The sequence below is a fragment of the Lagopus muta genome, chromosome 24 (assembly GCF_023343835.1).
Source record: "Lagopus muta isolate bLagMut1 chromosome 24, bLagMut1 primary, whole genome shotgun sequence".
In the NCBI taxonomy this organism is placed as follows: domain Eukaryota; kingdom Metazoa; phylum Chordata; class Aves; order Galliformes; family Phasianidae; genus Lagopus; species Lagopus muta.
In genome coordinates, this window is record NC_064456.1 from 4,188,745 (window position 1) to 4,207,932 (window position 19,188).

At 54.6% G+C, this 19,188-nt stretch overlaps 1 protein-coding gene across 13 annotated transcripts in view; it reads right to left on the minus strand.

Annotated features, from left to right (window-relative positions):
* Positions 1-506: 506 nt before the first annotated feature.
* Positions 507-19,188, minus strand: part of ANKS1A (ankyrin repeat and sterile alpha motif domain containing 1A) — an 81,639-nt gene continuing 62,957 nt past the window's right edge. For 8 of the 13 annotated variants that reach the window (XM_048925682.1, XM_048925675.1, XM_048925673.1 and 5 more), the window contains 12 exons: positions 18,682-18,788; positions 10,538-10,636; positions 10,243-10,395; positions 9,502-9,609; positions 7,325-7,489; positions 6,903-7,028; positions 6,622-6,693; positions 6,147-6,233; positions 5,638-5,775; positions 4,983-5,153; positions 4,478-4,576; positions 507-3,831 (listed from right to left, as the gene is read on the minus strand). In XM_048925682.1, the coding sequence (XP_048781639.1) occupies positions 3,712-3,831; positions 4,478-4,576; positions 4,983-5,153; positions 5,638-5,775; positions 6,147-6,233; positions 6,622-6,693; positions 6,903-7,028; positions 7,325-7,489; positions 9,502-9,609; positions 10,243-10,395; positions 10,538-10,636; positions 18,682-18,788 (1,445 nt within the window). In that variant the 3' untranslated portion in view covers positions 507-3,711. The remainder of the gene's footprint in view (positions 3,832-4,477; positions 4,577-4,982; positions 5,154-5,637; positions 5,776-6,146; positions 6,234-6,621; positions 6,694-6,902; positions 7,029-7,324; positions 7,490-9,501; positions 9,610-10,242; positions 10,396-10,537; positions 10,637-18,681; positions 18,789-19,188) is intronic. The other 5 variants (XM_048925686.1, XM_048925676.1, XM_048925674.1 and 2 more) reach the window with 4 other exon arrangements.

Consider the following 19,188-nt stretch of genomic DNA (forward strand, 5'->3'; position numbering starts at 1 on the left):
TTAAAAATTAAAAACAACACCCAACCCGTCAGGGCATAACTGCATTTAAAAAACAAGACAGGTGCACAAGAGGCTGGAGAAAGGACTCCTCTCCAGGTATTCAGTGCGTAAATGGGAAGAAGTTGTGTCCTTGCCATAGAAATGTCAAGTATTGCAATGCAACAGTTCTCCGTAGGGAAGCAAGCTTTGTACCATCAGTAAATGCTCGGCCACAGCCACTCTGAGGTGAGAGATCCTTCGCAGACTTTTCCTTAAGTGATTTCCATTGGCTATAAAAGCACGGAGTGGCTTTGAAAAGAAAGGATGCAGACTTACCCTGCAAGGCTTCTCACACTGGAGGAAGTTATTTCCAAGAATTTGGCGTTTCTCTACTGTTCACCCAGAATTGAAGCAGATTTAAGTACCATAAGAGATGCACACACCATCCCACCGGTAAGACTTTCTATTGTACTCCTTGCTGGACTGTGCAGATTCTCAGCAAATCATTTCTTTTTTTTCCCCTCACCAAAAAAAAAAAACCCACACACAAAAAAAACCCAAAAAACCACTGCAGTGCTACATTTAGACTGTGAACTGGATTTGCTCTGTATCATTTCACGTGTGAAAGAAACGGGTTGAAAGCAGTTTGTCTCAGACTAGGAAACGTGACATCGCTCGGCCTCGGAAGTCTCAACTTTCCTTTGCTAGAAATGGAGAGCTGCTTTTCTCAGCTGGTGGCTGGGATCCCTTTCCCCCTCTGCTTTGGGAGCCCTCACTGAGCAGCCATGCACACCCTCACAGGCAGACACCAGTGCCAGATGGAGACGGTCGTCGTGTCGGCAGGCCACTGCTTCTTAGGTCTCTGCCCCGTTACTACATTTCCGTGGTAGGAGACAGCTGCCCGGAGCTCAGCTTTTCAGAGGCAAACAGAAAGGAAGATAATGGAATGAATGATTTCCGAGTCATACAAACACAAGTGCTGGGAAAGACGAGGCGTGCAGCCAGGAGATGAGACAACCGTGAGGTTATGGACGCAGAGGAAGCTTTGCAGTTAGGCAGGGCTGCCTGCCACCCCGGCCGGGGTAGGGTCACCCTCAGGAAGGCACGTGCACCAGTGAGCTGGCGTCAGGAGGAACCGACAGATCCCAGCTGAAAGCAGGGGGAGTGCAGAGCTCAGACCCTCGAGGAGCAGGCACACGTGTGGGCAGCTGCACGGTAAATCCAAACTACCATTGCTATCATGAACTCAGCTTCTCTCCAAAGGATATAAATGCCTCAGGGCACTCTTACAGCTTGGAAAGGCACTGAGCATCCAACCCAAACCCCGGAGCTCCGCAGACACTGCAGCGTTCTGGGCAGGGCAGTGTGACCACTGGCTCTGTGTTAAGGGCTTCCTGACACGTGAATTGCATGTACACGGCTGGGCTTTGCTTCCCTTGCTTTAAGGCAATCCCTCGAGTCCTCTCACTTGGATTCCTACCAGCCTGGCCCTTGTTTTGAAGTCAGTTTGCCACTCAATGCCATTAAGCCACGAAGGATTTGAAAGATCAAACCCGTTCCTGAGGAAGAGCTCAATAAAGATGTTGAAACATCTGATTTCACCAAAGGGCTGGGGAACAGAAGCCCAAAGGCCTCAGTGGAACTTAGGAATGAGAACAAACATGCCCACGTAACAGGTGTCAGCAACTCAGGGTTGCTGGTCTGACCGTTTATTTCTGATGGTGATCACAAAGAGAGATTTGGGGTGAAATCTAAAAAACTATTTTGCAAGCAGAGCATCACCAGAGCCCTGAGTGCACCATGTCCACACACACACACCATGCCCACGCAGATGTGCCACACAGCTGAGTGAGAAGTGCCATCCCCTTACCTTCTAACACACTCACTGTCACCCCCAGCTCACCAAACCTGGGCTGTGGGGGATGCGGCAGAGATGCAAAGCCCGCACTGAGGCACATCAGTGAGCTACAGCTCACCTTCAGCTGCCCCATCTGCTCAGCCCCTCCCTGGGAAAGGTTTGGCAGCCGCTGCCCACAAGGAGCTGGGATGTGAGCATTGCTCTGGGACTGAGAGCTCCATACTCTGCTGGAGAGCAAAGCGGAGCACAGTGGGTTTGCTGCCACTGTGTGGAAGTTGCAATGCTTTTCACTAAAGGGCCCTCAAGCAGCTGTGGGGACAGAGAGCGCCTCACCCCCTGAGAGGTAGCTATGTGTGTCCCCATCCTGAAAATAAGGAAACTGAGGCAGAGAGAGGCTCAGTAGTTGGGACACACAGCAAGTTGGGGAGAAGCAGTACTGGGCTGGAGCCCTGCTTTCCAGTGCTGGCAGCTACTGAACCATCCCCATCCTCCTCCTCCTCTGCTTAAATGCTCCTTTGCAAATGCAAGAGAAGGAAATGGGGACAGATCCAGGGACAGCCTGTGTGGGCAGCTGTGTGGGCTGCCCAGCTCCACTCTGACTGTGCTGAATGCCCTGCATCCCATGCAAACAATTTCCAGCCCATATCCTGGAGCCAAAAGCAGCTTCTACCAAGACACACAGAAATGGGGACGTTCTCCCAGAGAAAAACATGTGCACTTGGGAAAGAGCCAGGAAGGCCAAGGTGCCCGCTGACACATGGCCATTTCTAACCAAAATCCTTGCTCTCACGGATGAAAGACAACAGATGTTTCAAGATCCCTATAGCTCTCATCGTGCAATGTTTTATAGACTGAAAAATAGGCTTTGGGTCAGCAGCAAACTGATTTCAATCACATCCCTCCCTTTGGCAAAGATGTGAAACCGCAGGAAATGCACTGAGCACAGCACAGCTCTGCCTGCTGCACCCCGACAGCACGGCTCAACCACGGCTCCTTCCCAGCACAGGGCCAGCAGCATGAGCCTTTCAGTGCCTGACCTCTTCGCAATCTGCAAAGTGAGAACCGCACCCAGAGCTCACAGTGGTCTGGTGACCAAGAACAGAAGGACTGTGGGGGTAAGCCCTAAAAGGGACGGAAATGCATGCAGCCACACAGCTCCTGCAGGACACTCACGGCCCCAAGAAGGGCCCGAGCTCACAGTGGGAACAGTGGCACCCAGCCCAAGGCTGTGCCGCCAGCAGAGCAGCTGTTCTGCTCCACGCTTCGAGGAGAGAGGCTGTGAGCAGGGTCCCTGTGAGGAAATCTAGTGAAGGTGTTATTTGCAGACAGCATCACAGTGGTTAGTGTCGATTCAAGTGACAGTAAGGAGAGGGGTGACTTCACTGGAACAGTGTGCAGCCGTGGCTCAGTCGGGAAGTAGAGGAGCTAGAAGGAGAGAGTGCGTGCACCGCAGAGACAAGAGGTCTCCATCAGTCCGAGGATAAGAAGGTGAAATAGAAAAAAAGGCCTGGGGGAGTGCCATGTCACCCCAGGGAGTCACAGTGCCAGAGCGAGGGGAAAGACGTGAAAATGGTGGGCAGCTTCCTGGCTCCGCGTCTCGGATGCCCCCAGCCTGCACCCCTCTGCACCTCCCACCTGACGGGGATCTAACAGCGTGTTACCCTTGTTTCCGAGTAAGGAGAATTCACAGTGTTCAGTAGTGATCAGGTACAAAAGCCGTTTAAGTCTACAGTCTCTTAAGTGCTGCTGCCTTTGACGTAGTGCCTACGCGGGGCTCAGTGCGAGCAGCTGGAGGAAGAGGGAGTTTAGAACAGCAGACAGATCAGATCGCAAAGGCACGGTTAGACTATAGGTGGACACGGGGTTGGTTTGCTTTAGAAGATAGTGGTCTCATACTTAGTGCTGAGGGTCCGCTTGGAGTCCTGTTTGGGGTCCACGACCCACGAGACACTGGCATGAGACTGGGAATCTTGGTCCATTTCAGGGGGCTCCAGCTGGAAACGAAGGAGAGAAGAGTGCATTAGCTTACATGTGCCTGTGGGAGCCCGAGTCTGGGGCAGAGCAAATGGGAACTCGGAGCACAGAGAGGCTGCTGATGCCCATCCCCAAACCATGTATGTGTGCAGGGCTGCAGCTCTCACTGCCGAGGCGTTTGAGTCCTTCACAGCTCAAACATTTCTAAGCACGTCGCTCTCAGCCCAGCACCCTGGGATGACTTCCTGAGCTAGGCCTGCAAGCCCCCATTACCATCAGCGACAGCTTCACCTCATTTCACAGACAAGCATGAAAAATTCAGCACTACTGAGATGGCACTACAAAAATAAGAGTAGAGGAGACGGCTCCTGGCAGGTGAGCTCTCTCTGACCAAGCAATGCTTTTTCATCCTGTCCTCCTCAATCAGGATCCCAGGGGAAGGTTAACGACACCAGGAAGAGCAGCACAGTTAGCTGGGAGCTGCCGCTCTGCGTTAGCAGCAGCTGGGACCAGTGCATCCCTGGGGTTCATTTGAGCCCTGGGATGAGGTGGGGGAGGGCAGCAGCGAGGACACGGGGCCATGGTGGGAGGTGTGGGGAGCGGTGGCAGCCGGGGCAGCAGCCCAGGTCGGTTGGTGATGGAAGATGGCAGGAAGAAGGTAAAGACCTTAGCTCCAGGACTAACAGACTGCAGCGGCAGGTAGGAGGGGCGGTGAGTTGTACAGGTGTGACAGTAACAACAGCGGGTGTCGGGAGGGAGCGGCACCTGAGCGGGGGGAGCAAGCAGAACACAGACAAAAGGAGACATTAAAGGAAAGCAATGGCTTATGCAGCAGTCCCTGCTCCTCAGCAGCTCCAAGTTAGGCTCGGTTTAGTTGGCACTACCAAGCTGCAAACTGCAGGTTACCCACTGATCTTTGCATGTGGAAACGGAGCTGGATCCAGCAGGGCATCCAACCCCCCAACCCAGGCTACATCCCCTCTGCCTGTCCTGCCCCACAGGGAAAGCCAGGCATGCAGCAAGCCTGCCAGCAAGCAGAGCCACGGGCACTGCAGCACCAGCAGTGCCTGATGCTACAGGCCACGGGGACTTCTGCACCACCAAGGGGGAGCTTTAAGCAAGTTGTGCCCGAGAGGAAGCCCAGCTCCAGCCCCCAGCTCCATGTACGTACTGCGGATTTCCTCACGCCAGCTCGTGGTTTAGGCACCGGTTTGGAAGATTTTGTTTCGATCGTTTCTCCCGCTGCAGCACCCAGAGGTTTCGCTCTCTGGGCTTGGAGGGCCAGCTGGTAGGCGACCTCAAACGCCTGCCCCAGGGTGAGGATGATCTCGTAAGTCAGGTTCTTCAGAGAGAATGCAGGGAACACAGAGCTGTTAGTGCATGGGAGCTGCCTCGCATCGCACAGAGCCCCCACGCGCAGCAGCCAGGACCACCTATGGGCTGCTCCAACCCGTCTGGCATTGTAAAGAGAAAGAGCCCAAATGTTTTGCAAAGCTGAGTCTGTCCAGGAATAAAAGCGAGCAACGCCGTCACACTCTCAGTGAATTAAAAGGCTGTTAGATCAGCCTATTACACTGCTCATAATTGAAAGCGTATCAGGGTTTTGTTCACGGAATATTCCCCAAGAGGGAAAATCTCCTGCCCTGGTTTATTCAGCACTGGAAATGGCAGTAATGAAGCCAGACAAATATTCTCTTTGACAACAGAGTTGCAAAGTAAATGCATTTTGTGGCCGGACTCCTAAAGGAATCTTCTAGGACAGAAACAGCAAAGAGAGACCTCTCATGCAGCCCCAGCACCCTCAGCTGCAGCCCCATCCCACTCACCACATCCACGGTGCTGAAGACGTGGCAGTAGTGGTGGCTGGTCTGCAGGTCCTTGGTGATGTAGGCAAACGTGCAGAGATCCTCAGGGTCCTGGGCAGCACAGGAGATGTTACGGATCTCATGCTCAGCAATGACATTCTGTAGGAGACAACCACAAATACTCATCACCCTTCAGGGGACAACAACACGCTCAGCAAACAACAGCGCTTCCAAATGTGTACTGAGGACAGGGAGCACAACAGAGACTGGCAGAAGGGGTTTCTCCCAACCAGGCCAGTCTCAGCTCTGTCCCATGGTAGGAACAAATGGCAACACAAGCAGCCCACGTGCCAAGCCTACATCATTCAGACAGCCATCGTCACCCTGGTGCTCTCCCCACGGCTCCCAGCAGCTACACAGCACCCAGCCATGGCTTCTGGAGCTGCCAGATATGACCTGCAGCCCCTCAAGCAGGTGGCACTGCAGGCCACGTCCCTCCAGACACCGGTTTTGAGGCACTTCAAGCTCACCTTGTTAGAGGCATCGATGAACTTCACTCCCTTGTATGTGATGGACAGTATTATGGTCGGGATTTTCTTCATATGCTCTGTGGATTTCTTTAGAAACAAGAACACTCAGCTGTGAATCAGTGCTCCTTTCCTCACCATCCCCAGCCCTGCTAGTAGCCAGGAAAGACCCTCAGCCCTATAACATCAGGCTTTTGGGGGCTTGGACGAGGAGAAAGAAAACCTGCTTCTAATGGAAGCAGACAGAAAGGGACAGGGACCTGAAGTTAAACCTTTTATCCCAGAGAAATCATCTGTTTTCTCACTGCACAGACATTCAAACTATAGGGAAAAGTGCTGGTGGGAGATCAGCTCGGCAGTGATAGTGGCTCCCCGCGCTGCCCTGTCTGCAGGGTGTGGGGAACTGCAGCTACACCAGCATCCCCCGTCCTGCCCCATGTCACCCACCACAGCTGTGACTGTCCCCTGGGCTCCATACCCTCATCTTGGCACAGGCATCCTGCGTTGATTCTGTACCTCGGAGGTCCTTGATCAGCATGGAGCCCAGGTACTGTTTGGAAAAGGGGATGTGTTAGCACTGACAACCTGAAGGCTTCATCCAGGCTGGAAACCTTCCAACCCCAAAGCAGCACCACAACCCAATAGCTGTGGCTGCAGACAGACAAGTCACCCACGGAGCGGGGAGGACTGTGACACCTCCATGTGCAACACCCAGAGCCTCCTCCCCCTCCCCAGCTGCAGAAGCCAAAAGCCACTTACGTTGGCCTCGTACCCGCAGGACTCAAAGATGAGCTTCTCTGGCTGGTGCTGCCAGTTTTGGACCGGTGCGTAGGGGGCAGCCAGGCTGGGGGGGCGCAGGGTCAGCTTTGACTCCCGACGGTCCTCCTGGAAGGGGAAGGAACGCAGGTGTGAAGGAAGTGGGTCCATGACAGGGTGCAGCACAGATCTTAGCAGGGCTTTGTGGGTTGATGCAATTGAGATTTGCAGTGGGCAGACCTCAAAGGGCTGGGAGGGGTGAAAGTGACACTGCAATGGATGTGCAAGTCACCGTTTTTAAGGCGAGCTAGGCACAAGCTACCTGCTGGCATCAGCTCCTAGTTTTTGAAGCCTCGACTCCTCAATTAGGTGATGCACTGAGCCATGCAGAGGGGCCCACAGGATGCACAGCAGCACCCACTGACCTGTGCTTTGTAGCGCTCAACTTTGGAGTACGTGGCCAGCTCGCTGCCACGCTCGTGTTGCCTCTTCCCAGAGTCCCCGGAGGGCAGCAGGAGATCAGCAGATCTGCCCGTGCAGGAGTCGTTCTGGCTCAGAGGTGACGACGTCTGGGACATCAAGTCCTGGCACTGGAACAGGCAGACACCAAGAACCATCCTGGTTAGCTGGTGCCACCAAGAACCATCCTGGTTAGCCGGTGCCACAGCCCTGCATGCACTGTGCCCCTCTGGCTCTGCCAGCCCTGCTCAGAGGCTGCTGCCACCCTCCAGCACCGCACACAGGATGCAGAGCTGATGAGGCAGTTGCTCAAGGTGTGAGGAAGGGAATAAGTGGCCACACACAAACCTGTGCCTCTGTTTCTGGCTGGGATTATTTCTCCCTAGGAACACCAGGAGCTGGCACTGCAGGCTGCTCCTCCCAGCACCCAACAAAGGTGCAATAAGCTGAGCTATCAGGGTCAGCTCCCGCCCCGCAGCCTTCAGGTTCAGGCCTTCATTCACCTCATTTATTTCCCACTCAATGCCCCTGCTTTGCTCCAGGACCGTTTTGGGCAGGTGTCTGCCTTGTCCTGCCCTGTCTGAGGAAGGCAGCAGGCACGCAGCACAAAGGGCTCTGGAGCATCGAGCTGCCCCTTCTGGAGCTGAGCACCCGGCTGCCCAGCGTCAGCTCAGCCCAGATGCCTGACAGCCGGGCTCCTCCCGCAGGCAATGCTCACTGCCTGGACATGCCAAGGAGGCAACACACGGAGCTCACAGCTGCAGCACGCATCAGCCCTATTCAGCGGACTTGCTTAATTTGCCATTGACGTCCTTCCGCTCCCCAGCCAGAGCCGGGCGCTGGAACGCACCAGCTGCAGCACCAGGAAGCTTTGGAAATGGCCCATTCTCTTTTCCAGCCCGCCCCCCAGCCAGCATATCAATCAGCTGAGGCTACACAAAGAACTCCTCTCCTCGCCATCACTCTGCCTTCAGCCCCATCATCTCAAGAGGATGTTTGGGAGGAGCTGCCTCCCTCCCACCTGCGCACTTGTGGTTGGAGCACTGGGGTGAAGCTGCAGGGTTGTCCCCTCCTGGCCCCCGGGCTCTGTGTGCAGCAGCACAAATCCTCACTTTTTGCTCCCAGGTGGCAGCTTTGTAGGAAGAATGGCAATTCTGAGCGCTCCCCTCTCAGCCACCCCCAGCACTGAGTGTCTGGCATCCTATGGCTCCCCTGCCCCAAAATTCATCCGCTGCTTTGGCTGGAGTACATCAGTCCTGGCAAAGGGGAATATGTGCTGCTGTGTGGTTCAGCCAGAGCTCAGCAATACTGTAATTTGTTGCATCTCTGCCCAAGTGCTCTGGAGTTGCAGCTGTGTGGATATGAGGGGACTTTTCCTGCAACTGTGATTTTTTTCTGATGTGGGCACTCATGATGTAAAGCAGCAGAGATGAGGAAGAAGCACACATGAGGTCAGTGCTGGCCAAGCCAGAGCCAGGCAGGCTGCAGATTGCCCGAGTTCTGCTTCACCGTATTCAGAGTGGAAGCCCTGAGCTCTGCATCACCGCCAGCAGCAGCCAAGGTGGGACCTGCAGAACCATTCCTCCTCCACACACCAGATGTGTGATTGCCTCAACTCTTCCAGCACTCTCTTCCCAGGCCACCAAGTACCTGAGAGCCAGCACTGACCCCAACTACCAGGTCAAAGCCATTTGTTCTAATAAGAAACAAGCTCTTTTTCCTCTCTTTTTTTTTTTAAAAAAAGAAGCAATACTATTTCCAAAGATCACTCTCTGCACTCATTACTCCCAACACCTACTTTCAAAGGACTTTTAACTTAAATATTGACACGGTAGGGTTTTTATCTTTCTTCCTGATTTTGCTAGGCAGAATTTCCTGGGCACAAAAGAAGCAGAGTAATGCTGACTGTGCCCCACTCCCTGCTGGACACCCGCCCTAAAGCCATCAGTACACGCACTCTGCAGGGCTCTGCGTCCCCCAGGGCTGTCAGCTACCAACCAGAAGGAGATGAGTGTACCAGATAGACCTGGAATTCATTCTTTGAATGAAAAGGGGGGATGTGGAGTCAACAGAGGCAGAACACAGCTACCACTGAATGCTCTGAACAGACACTGTGGGCAGCAGGGACACTGCATGGACTCACTCTCAGCTGTGAGAAGCGTGGTGGCTTTGCTGGGGGTTCCTCATAGGGCCGGTCAGCCAGCGAGGCGATGATCCTCTTCCGATGGCCCAACAGGTTCACCTTCAGCACCTGTGGGGGAGACAACGCTGAGAAAGAGAACTTGTGCCAGCGCAGGGGAGCTGCACAGTGGTTTGTAGAAGGCAGGACCTGCAGTTCCTGGGGCATCATGGCGTCATTAAGGCTGGAAAAGACCCCTTAGTTCACCAAGTCCAACCCCAACCTGTCCCTACTAACCAAAATCTCCACATTTCCTGAATCCCTCCAGGGATGGTGACCCACCATTCCCTGCAGTCTGTGTTGGTGCAGCACGGCTCTTTCAGGGAAGAAAGGTTTCCTCATACCTAGCCTGCTCCTCCCCAGGCAGTGGCCCCATGTGAGGCCATCACCTCCTGTCCCATTGCAGAGGCCAACCCCCACCTCACCACAAGCTCCCTTCAGGACATGAAGTCACCTCTGAGCTCCTCTTCTCCAAGCTCAGCCATCCCAGCTCCCTCAGCTGCTCCCCATAAGACCCCTCTGTGCTCCAGGCCCCTCAGCTCTGTTGCCCATCTCTGGACATGAGGGGCCAAGAGGGGCAGCTTCTCTGGCCTCTGCACAAAGCAAAGCATCCCCATTCCAGCAGTCTGTTTGCATTTAGCACTGCTCCGTGCAGGGAATGCAGGCAGGACCCCGGCACTGTGGGGACAGGCAAACAACACTCACGTTGACTATTTCAAGCTCCCAGAGGTTTTTCACAGTGTCAATAGAGCTGTAGCCGCTCGAGAGGAAGGACTGGATGTAATCCTGCAGCCCCAAGGAGTCGAGCCAGGCAGGGACAGACGGCTGGCTGTTCCCATCACAGCCCAGGGGCTTCAGCTACAAAAGCAGAAAGCAGAGAGGGGTTAAAGCCACAGGGGGCAGGGATCCCAAAGCATACAGCGTCTGCAATTAGCACCGTGCTCAGCCTTTTTTTCCTCTGTCTCACAGCCATCCTGGGCAGTGCCCTGGCCCTGCTCACCTTTGGCAGGGAGCGAGCTGCCTGCAGGAGCTTCCGGCGGTGCTGCGGGTCTCCGATCCCAATGTCCCGAAGGTCCTGGTCCTCCATGACATTACAGCCCTGCGGGAACAGGAAGGTGCGTAAGGGGGCAGAGCCCACACACAGGGCAGCAGCTTCCCCTCAGATCCTCTGCAGCCCTGGGGCTGCCTGGGAGGAGGAGGCCATGGACAGAGCTCAGCCCCACAGACCAACACGGGGCACAATGGAGCTGTGCTACCAATGCGCGGCACGGCAGAGTGTGGCTGTATCCCAGCACAGCACGCTGCAGGCATCCTCATCCAGCCAGGGGGGTCCCAGGCCATCATTAAAGCAGCCTCCCCACCACCAAAGCTTTGAATGCTGCCAACAATGCTATTCCTCAGCAGCCAGAGTAACACCCAGCCCTGCCCATACTCTGAGCCTAGCAGGGGCACTGGACTCCTCTTATCCTCCCTCCTGGGCCGCTGAGAAAACGCGATTTCTTTCCAGGTGAGCATGTGAAAGTCACATTTCTCCTCCTTTCCCCACTTCTGGCGGCAGCCCACCCAGAAGCACCACACGCTGCTGCAGCCCACCTCACCCCCCCTCCCACCGCCATACCTGGGCTGGGCTCAGCTCCCCACAGCTCTCAGCACTGCAGCCAACGAGCTCAGCACCGCACTGGGACCCAGCCGGGCCCTCCCAGCACTGCCTCCCTCTGCTCCCAGGAGAGGAGCAGGAGAAGGGCTGAGCTGGCAGCGCTCTGCTGCTCCACATTTTGGTTTTATAAGAGGAACCTCATTAAAATCAGCTGTTGGGCGCTACGCTGCTGCAAGGGCACGCGGAGCAGCCAGGGCTCCAGAAAGGGACTGAGCAGGACATGCACCTCTTCAAAGGGCAGCAAGTGTCTGGAATTCCTCGCCACGCTGCACTGTCTGTAGCTGCTCAGCACGTCCACCTCACTCAGTCCCACCTGCTTTAAGTGCAGCATCACAGCTCTGCCCCCAAAGAACCGCTGCTCCGCTGAGATAAGTGCCACGAGAACCATAGAATTAACGCTGCGCTAAGAGCTGCCCGAAGCAATGGTGCTGCCCTCGGAGGCCAGACTGCAGAGAAACAATTATTTAGCAAACGACAGTAGCAAATTAAACCAGCGGGTGGCCGGGGAGCAGCAGAGTGCTGCATACACACAGCAGCCACCGGCCCCATGGAGTCAGTGGGCACAGCGCGGCCTCCATTCGCCCTTGCTGTGCCAGCGTGCCCCATGACCTCTCCAGGCTGCCCCTTTCCAATGCCCAGGGTGAGGTTCAGGCCCTTCTCCCACCTTTGGCATCTCAAATCTGAGCAAAACGGCTTGCCATGCAGCGAGGCTCCAAGCTAGTTAAACACTCAGAATCACGGCTTCCTCTAGTGCTCCTTATTTTTATGTGTCACATTAAATTCCCTCAGTGCCAGTCTGCATTCTCAGGGTACTTAACAAGGATAGACAAAGCATAGCAGCTCTGAATACATCATTACAGCCCATTGTGCACGAGCTCTGCTCGGAGGAGCGTCCTTTAAACCCATCCGGATTTCATCTCCAATGAAAAAAAATAATAATCTGCCACTAAAATAGATAATTAAATGCAAACGCGCTGGGGATCTTTTAACCTTTGCCAGCAGAGCAGCTGAGCTTTGTTCTCAGGCTGTGTGCATTTAACATGCCCTGCAGACAAAGCTGAGGTCCTCTGCGCAGTGCTCCCTGCCTCCCAGCCAGGGCGTGGGTCAGTGCCATGCTCCCAAGGCTCACCTGCAGCACCAGGAGCCCCCTGAGCTGTTGGGTTTCAGCCACGAATCTCAGAGGACTGCTGGGTTAAGAGGATTTTAGAAACGAGATCGTAAAACAAGGTGGTTTTTCTTGTGGGTTGGTTTTTACCAGCAGCCAAAAGTCCCCATGCCCAGGTTGGACATCACCTCCCCAGCACCATGGTCCTGCTGCTCAGAACCCAGGTCTGGGTCCTCCAAGGACAAACGCCTGCAGCAGAGGAGGAGGGGAGCTGTGAGGACCTCTGTGCTGCTAGCCGGATCCTCCCCGGCTCAGAAATGCCAATTGGAATCAAGAAAACTTTCTGAAGACAGAGTTGAGCCTGTATTCGTTGTGACAAGTGCTGTACCTTGTGCAGGCTGCAGGCTGAGCGCAACACGGGGCCAGGGCTCGCCCTGCACTCCTCCCCATTCAGACCTCTCTGTTACCCCCAGCTCCAACCTGGCAGAGATGGGATGGGACACGGCGCTGTGCCACCCTCAGTCTGGGTGCCAGGTTATCACAGAATGGTTGGGCTGGGAGGGACCTCAAAGATTACAGCACCATACAACGGTTGGGTTGGAAGGGACCTTAAGGATCATAGAGCCGTGGGATGGTTGGGTTGGAAAGGCTCTTACAGCCCCCAGAACCCCACCCCAGCTATGGGCTGGGTGCCCCCCTGATCAGGCTGCCCATCCAGCCTGGCCCCATCCATCAGTGCCCACCTGCTCGCCTGGTCCACCTACAGGAAGCAGCTTTTGGAGCAGGGTTCTGCTCCAGGACACGGCGCTTCGCATCCTGCGCTGTAATTAAACAGCCTGCAAGACTCCAGGTTTCTCATTAAAGGAAAAAAACACAGTCAGAGGGGTTACGCTGCGTGACGCAGTGTGGGCTAGGTGACCCTAAAGAGGAGCATGCCAAAATCAGAGCCTCTGAAATCTGCCAGCATCTCTGCTCCAGCAGGGCACTCTGCGGGCGCTTAACTACCCAATTTTCAGATGCTGCTTCTTACTCAGAGCCTGGCTTCGGTCCATTCTCTCTTTCCAGCTAAGGAAGGGCCCAAGGCAAAGAAAGTTCCGTATAGGACATGCAGTCCTCCCCAGCCAGCAGCACAGCATAATGAATCCCAACCGACTCATAGGAGAGCTGCCTTGTTACCAACCCACGTATTCCAGACACAACTGTGGGGAAGATTGGGACCAGAACGTGTTTGCTATTAAAAGCAACAGATGCAAAACCCAAACACAGCTTTTCCAGACTAGCAAACATCCATAGCAGAGTGCCTTCAGCTGGACGAGCCAAAGCATCCATTTTTCTTAGATTAATGCACACAAAGCTCTTTCTTTTTTTCCTCTTCTCAGTAAATTCAAGGCAGCTTGTATCTTGTCAAGGATTTTGCTGCCACTGCTTTTGTTTTACATGAGTCTGGATGTGGGAGACAGAGCTGGAGACACAGCCTGAACAGGGACAACACACAGCCCGTCCCAAGGCTCGACCCCACACTCTGAGCTCTCCTGTTAAATAAAAGGGCGGTGAGGGTGAGGGAGGGCAGCAAAACCGAGCTAAATGAGGGCATCCGGGGAGCTGACAGAGGCGCTGCAGCTGGGAATGAGCTGCCCAGGAGCCCAGGGGTGAATGAAACCAAGTGCCCTCCTTCCCTGCGCTGTCTGCGAGGTGCAGGCTGGGCTCAGCCCCTTCAGAGCTCTGGGAGCCGTGCAGGGCTGCACTCGGAGCAAACACGTCCTGTTGGACAGGGCGAGAGCAGCTCATGCTGCGCCAACAGCAAACCCACCAGCCTGTCCTGCATTCCATCTGCACAAGCACATGGTTTGCACTGTGGGGCTTTTCACCCACGGCGTCAGCACAGTGTCACAGCCAAGGGGTCCAGAACTGCCCAGCACCTCCAGCCCTGGGGTCAGCCAGCCCCGCTCCACAGCCCTACATCTCCCCTGACCCCACATCCAGCCCCCTTACAGCCCCACCTCAGAGCCAAGGGGGAAACAGCAGTGCTTGGCCACAGGAATATATGCCTGCCAGCAGCCTGTGGGGTCTGCCCTGCCCTTACTGGCGGCTGCTGTTTGAGGGAGCTTGGTGGAAATGAGGGGATGAGAAGCACTCAGTTGGCTGAAGGCAGACCAGTGAGGTCCCAGTGCTTCCCAAAGCAACAACTGCAGAAGGGGCTCCTATAAAAATCCTAGATTAGTGCACTGCATTTTTGTTCCATTTCTGCCCCATGCACACACTGGCAGTGCAGCAACGGAGGGAATCGGTCACAGTTGTCAAATCTGGGCAATTTTATGGAGAAGGGAAAAAAAATTAACCGCTCCTTTAATGGCTCTTTAAATGTTTATTGGGCCAGGAGCTGCTCATGAATCACATCTAAGCATTCTCTAAACTGCCAGCCCTGCTTCACCTGTTTTGCTCCCCAAAACCCATCTGGAACCAGCAGGGAGTTCAGCCACAGAGTGAATACGTCCACACCTTGCAGAGATAAACTGGAAACCATCACAAAGACAAAGCAGGGCTCTCAGAGCTGCCCAGGGAGCATCTGAGACACTGCAGAGCTGCCAGAGAATCCACTGCACTGAATGAAGCCATTCCCACTCGGACACGTGGCAGAAATCCCTGCACGAGGGTCCCGTTCTGCTCTGAAGGGCGTTCATTCAGTCCGGGAAGCAGCAATGCAATGTATTTCCAGCATGCTGGTGGCAGTGATAAGCAGGAGACAATGCCACGTAACGGGGCTTGGAGCTCCCCAAGCTGCAAAAACACCCCATTCTCCCACTGCTGCCATAATTTGATCACTTCTCCCCGATCATGAAAAGAAATAAACACACACAAAAGCAGAGGTGCCCAGGGCAGTGCATGAAAACAGATTTCTGCTCCTGATGCTGTCTGACTGAATCAGCATGAGCTGCTTTCTGCACCCTCTGTGGGAATCCAGGCTTGAACAACAACAAAAAGCCACGAGAAGTGGCTGACGTCCCTCTACCTGCTCCTGTGAACGAGAATGCCTTCGGACTGAGGAAGAAGTTCAGCTGCAGAGCCATCCCAGGGCTGAGCACTCGGCCTCCCAGGGGAGAGAAGGGCTTCTACCAGCATCTGGGCTCGATCTGCAGGATCCAATGGATCGCTGGCACTGCAGGGAACAGCGCTTCCCTCCCTGCTTCTGCAGTGCCCTCGGCACAGCAGTCCCAGCAGGGCACTGGGAAGCTCCATGCACCCCAGGCACAGCACTGCAGCTCCTGCTGCTCACAACACATGGCAGCCCTCTTAGCTCACACTCCACTGACATTTTCCCTACTCTTTCACCCCCCCCCCCCCCCCCCCCTCCCCAGTTCATTAGCAGTCAAGGACAATTAAATCGATTTATAGTGTGTTTTTCTGGATGACACTGCTTGCTTGCTGCTGCAGCTTTGTGATCTGACCTTCTGTTTGCTCCTCCAGCAGGCGATGAGGCTGTGGTCCCCTGGCAGCCCTGGGCTGTGCTCCTCCACGCAGGGGGCAGGGCTCTCCCTGCATTTTGGTAAGGACAGCACGGCCACTGCTGGCAACACACAGCCAGCAGCTTTCACTCAGTTATGTTTGCACCAATAAATCCTTCCCCTCTAAGGAGGGCTTCAGCAAGCTGCAAAGCAGAGATGAAGCACCACCTCAATTTTCTGGCCTTAAATCCCCAGCTGGCCAAGCAGGCCGCTCCCCAAACTAAAGCAGAAGTTTGGTCTCACAACCAGGCCACCCTGAGCAGCAGTCCAGGCACTGAAGGTCACTCAGCAGCGATGGAGAGCAGGAGAGGAAGGAGCTGCTGCACAGAAACACCACAACAAAGCCACTGCAGGGGAACAGAAGAGCTCCAGTCTGTAGACCATACTGTTCAGAAAGAACTCGGGTCTTTTAGAAAACGGAGCTCCTTCAGTGCAGCCTATTTCTTCCCTCAGTCGAGAAGCAAAACCACATTCTGTCTGCAACAAATGTCGCTTCTGTTCCTTCCCAGAAGCTCCAGCACCACATCAAACTGACACCCCTGTAATGCTGCTGCCTTGTGGCAGTGATATCCACTCCAACTGCAGTCAGTGCCCGTCAGGATTGTTTGCTCTGAGCCATTCCACGTTTGGCTGAATCCAATCAGGGAGATGCTCTCGTGTGTCCATAGCAAACACTGCAGCACTCAGTTTTGTTTTACAGCCTTAACTGGAGTTTTACATCACAGGAAGACTGATTGGGAAGCTGCCTTAAGAGGGGAACACAGCACAGCATGGGGAGGGCAGCACTGCAAACCCAGCCCGCCTGCAGCACCCAGGTGTCCAGGCAGGATGCATTCCTTGCATTGATGCATTAACAGCAGTGTGCCCTTCCTCCTTATCCTGGTGGTGTTGGTTTGCTCCTCCCTGCTCATCAACTCACTTGCACTCACAGCCTCTGCAAGTTCCAAAAGTGGGAACATTCCTAACAAGAACAGGCTGACACTGCTCAGAATCAGTGGGTGTTGCAAGCAATGCTTGTATTCACCCCAAATTCCCACCCACAGAGAGACAGCAGAGAGCTGCATTGTGAGGAGTCAGTCCTGCTGCGGCCATTGCTGTCACCAAAGCAGCCCCAAACTGCAGCAGAACTCGAGGTTTGCTGCCAGGGGAAGCACTGACCTCGTACAGCAGCTCATGGATAAGGTCCCAAAAACAGAAGGCAAACTCCTGCATCCTCCACTGCTTGTCTCTTACCAGCTTCGTTCTCCAAGGCCCTAACAGGGACTGATCCTTTCACAGAAACCAAGCTCAGAAAAATAACACCACTTAGTTTGAAATAATCATTAGTGACCAAAAGCAGCAGTTCATAAAGAAACTGCTGTATTAAAAAGGAAGGGTGGACAAACCGACACAGTGGGTGCTGGCAGCTGCATCCTTCAGCGCTCACAGCACCGGGCAGCTTTAATAATTCATCAGAGAGCATCAAAACCAGCATTAAAAACAAGCAGATGATTTGTTCCCTGCTTGTATGCAAAGGTTTTACTCTTGCAACATCAGACACCGAAGGGAAGGCGCACTGCTGAGGGGATTTGGAAGAATTAAACTTCTATGCGTTGGCTTCGAGTCCCGAGGACTGAGATAAAGGGATGCAAGAGGCAGATCTGACATGGGTGTCAAAGTAAAAAGGATAAACAGCAAAGAAGAACTCAGCCAGGGCTTGCAGGAAATCCTCAATCAATGGTTTGACCCTTCAAAATGGAAAGGAATGAGCAAAGGAGAGCGTCCCACCCCTGGAAGGAGCAGGAGCCCACCTCCTCGTGCTGAAATTCTGCCTCATGCAGTCCATGCCTGAGCACTGCTATCACTGCAGGTGGGCACAGTCTGTACAACCTGCTTGAACCCCCAGCTCTGCTTCTCCTGGGGCTAAAGGAAAGTTTTGTTACTCAACTCCTGCACTGAGGACTGTCAAAATGCTGGTGGGCAGAGCTGGTCCAGGGGAAAGGTGCTAATTGCTGCAATGAGAGCAGCTAATTGCTGGCACAGTGAAAGCCAAAGTTCTGTCAGCTACACGGCAGCTATGGAGTACTTCATTTCAAGTCACTGCACCATCTCAGGGCACCTCAAGCCTTCCCTCCTTCCTCCAGCCACCCCGTACGCCTTCACCAGTCAGTGGCTGCTGGTTTCCAACAGGGGGGAGCTCCCCACATCCCCTCATCCTCACCGCTCAGTGCTCTCACTGCCCCCATCACAGCTCCAGACCACGTGCCCCCAACCAGGCACCTCCTCTCTGTGCGCCCACAGCACCAGAGATGCCCCCACTCCCTTCCCAACACAGCCCCCAGCGGCCCATCCAAAGGCTCACATCCAGCTTCAGCAATTCCTTTTGCAAAACCCAAAGGCGTTTCTTTAAGCCACACAGAAGGGGCTGCTCCCCACTCCCAGCTCGCTGTCCCACACCAGGATCTGAGCTCAGCACCTGGCCCTGTTTCTGCCCCACCATGTGAAACACGAGGCTGCTCTCACCCTTAGGTTTCAGAGCCAGCAGTGCCAAGGCAATCAGGTGCAGCTCATCGAGCCCTGAGGCCCGCTCAGAGCGAGGATACCTCCAACAAGAGCTCTCCCACCCATAGCACAGGCAGTTTGCTGCTTTCTTCACACACCAACAAACCTCAGTTCCAACTTCTCCAGCAAATCACATCGTGGGGATTTGAGGCGGTAGAATCAAATCTGTATCAGAAACAACGGAACCAACGGCGCAGAGGGAGGAACCAACACAACCCTCGTGTCCTCCTTCGGTCCAACCTTGTGTGCAGCCCCAGACCCACCCTGCTGGGCTGCAGAACCCGCATCAGGGCTGACCCAGCATCCCGACATCGGCCCGCGGGTCCCAGCCCACTTACCAGGAAACGGACATCATCAAAGCCGTTCAAAAGCAGCTTACTCTCGTACTGCTGCAGGCCGATGGACTCCAGCCACTCCCCCACGCTCTGCTCCAGCATCCGAGAACCTGACGAGAGAGGAATCGGCAGACGCTTGAAAAGGGAAAAACTGTTAAGGCGGTAGCAGCGGCACTCTGAGGAAGACAGATGGCATTGCCACATCATAGTCATTACCATAAAGAAACTCAAAAAATTATGCTCAGAGTACAATCAATGGGCTGGCAGACAATTCCTCTCGTGTGCACAGAGCACGGACAACGAGCCTCCAGCACATCCAAAGGCTCCGGGTCTAATTGTATCCCAGTGAGCACTCAGAGAAAGGAACCCCGCGCCCGAGCAAAGCGCCCTGGGAGCAGGACGTCACCACATGCACTGCTTGCAGGGCTTGGGCAGCTCCTCGCCAGGCAAACACACAAAGCCCAACCCCACGGGGATGCTGGTGCTCTCCTTGGTTCATCAGAAGGGGCG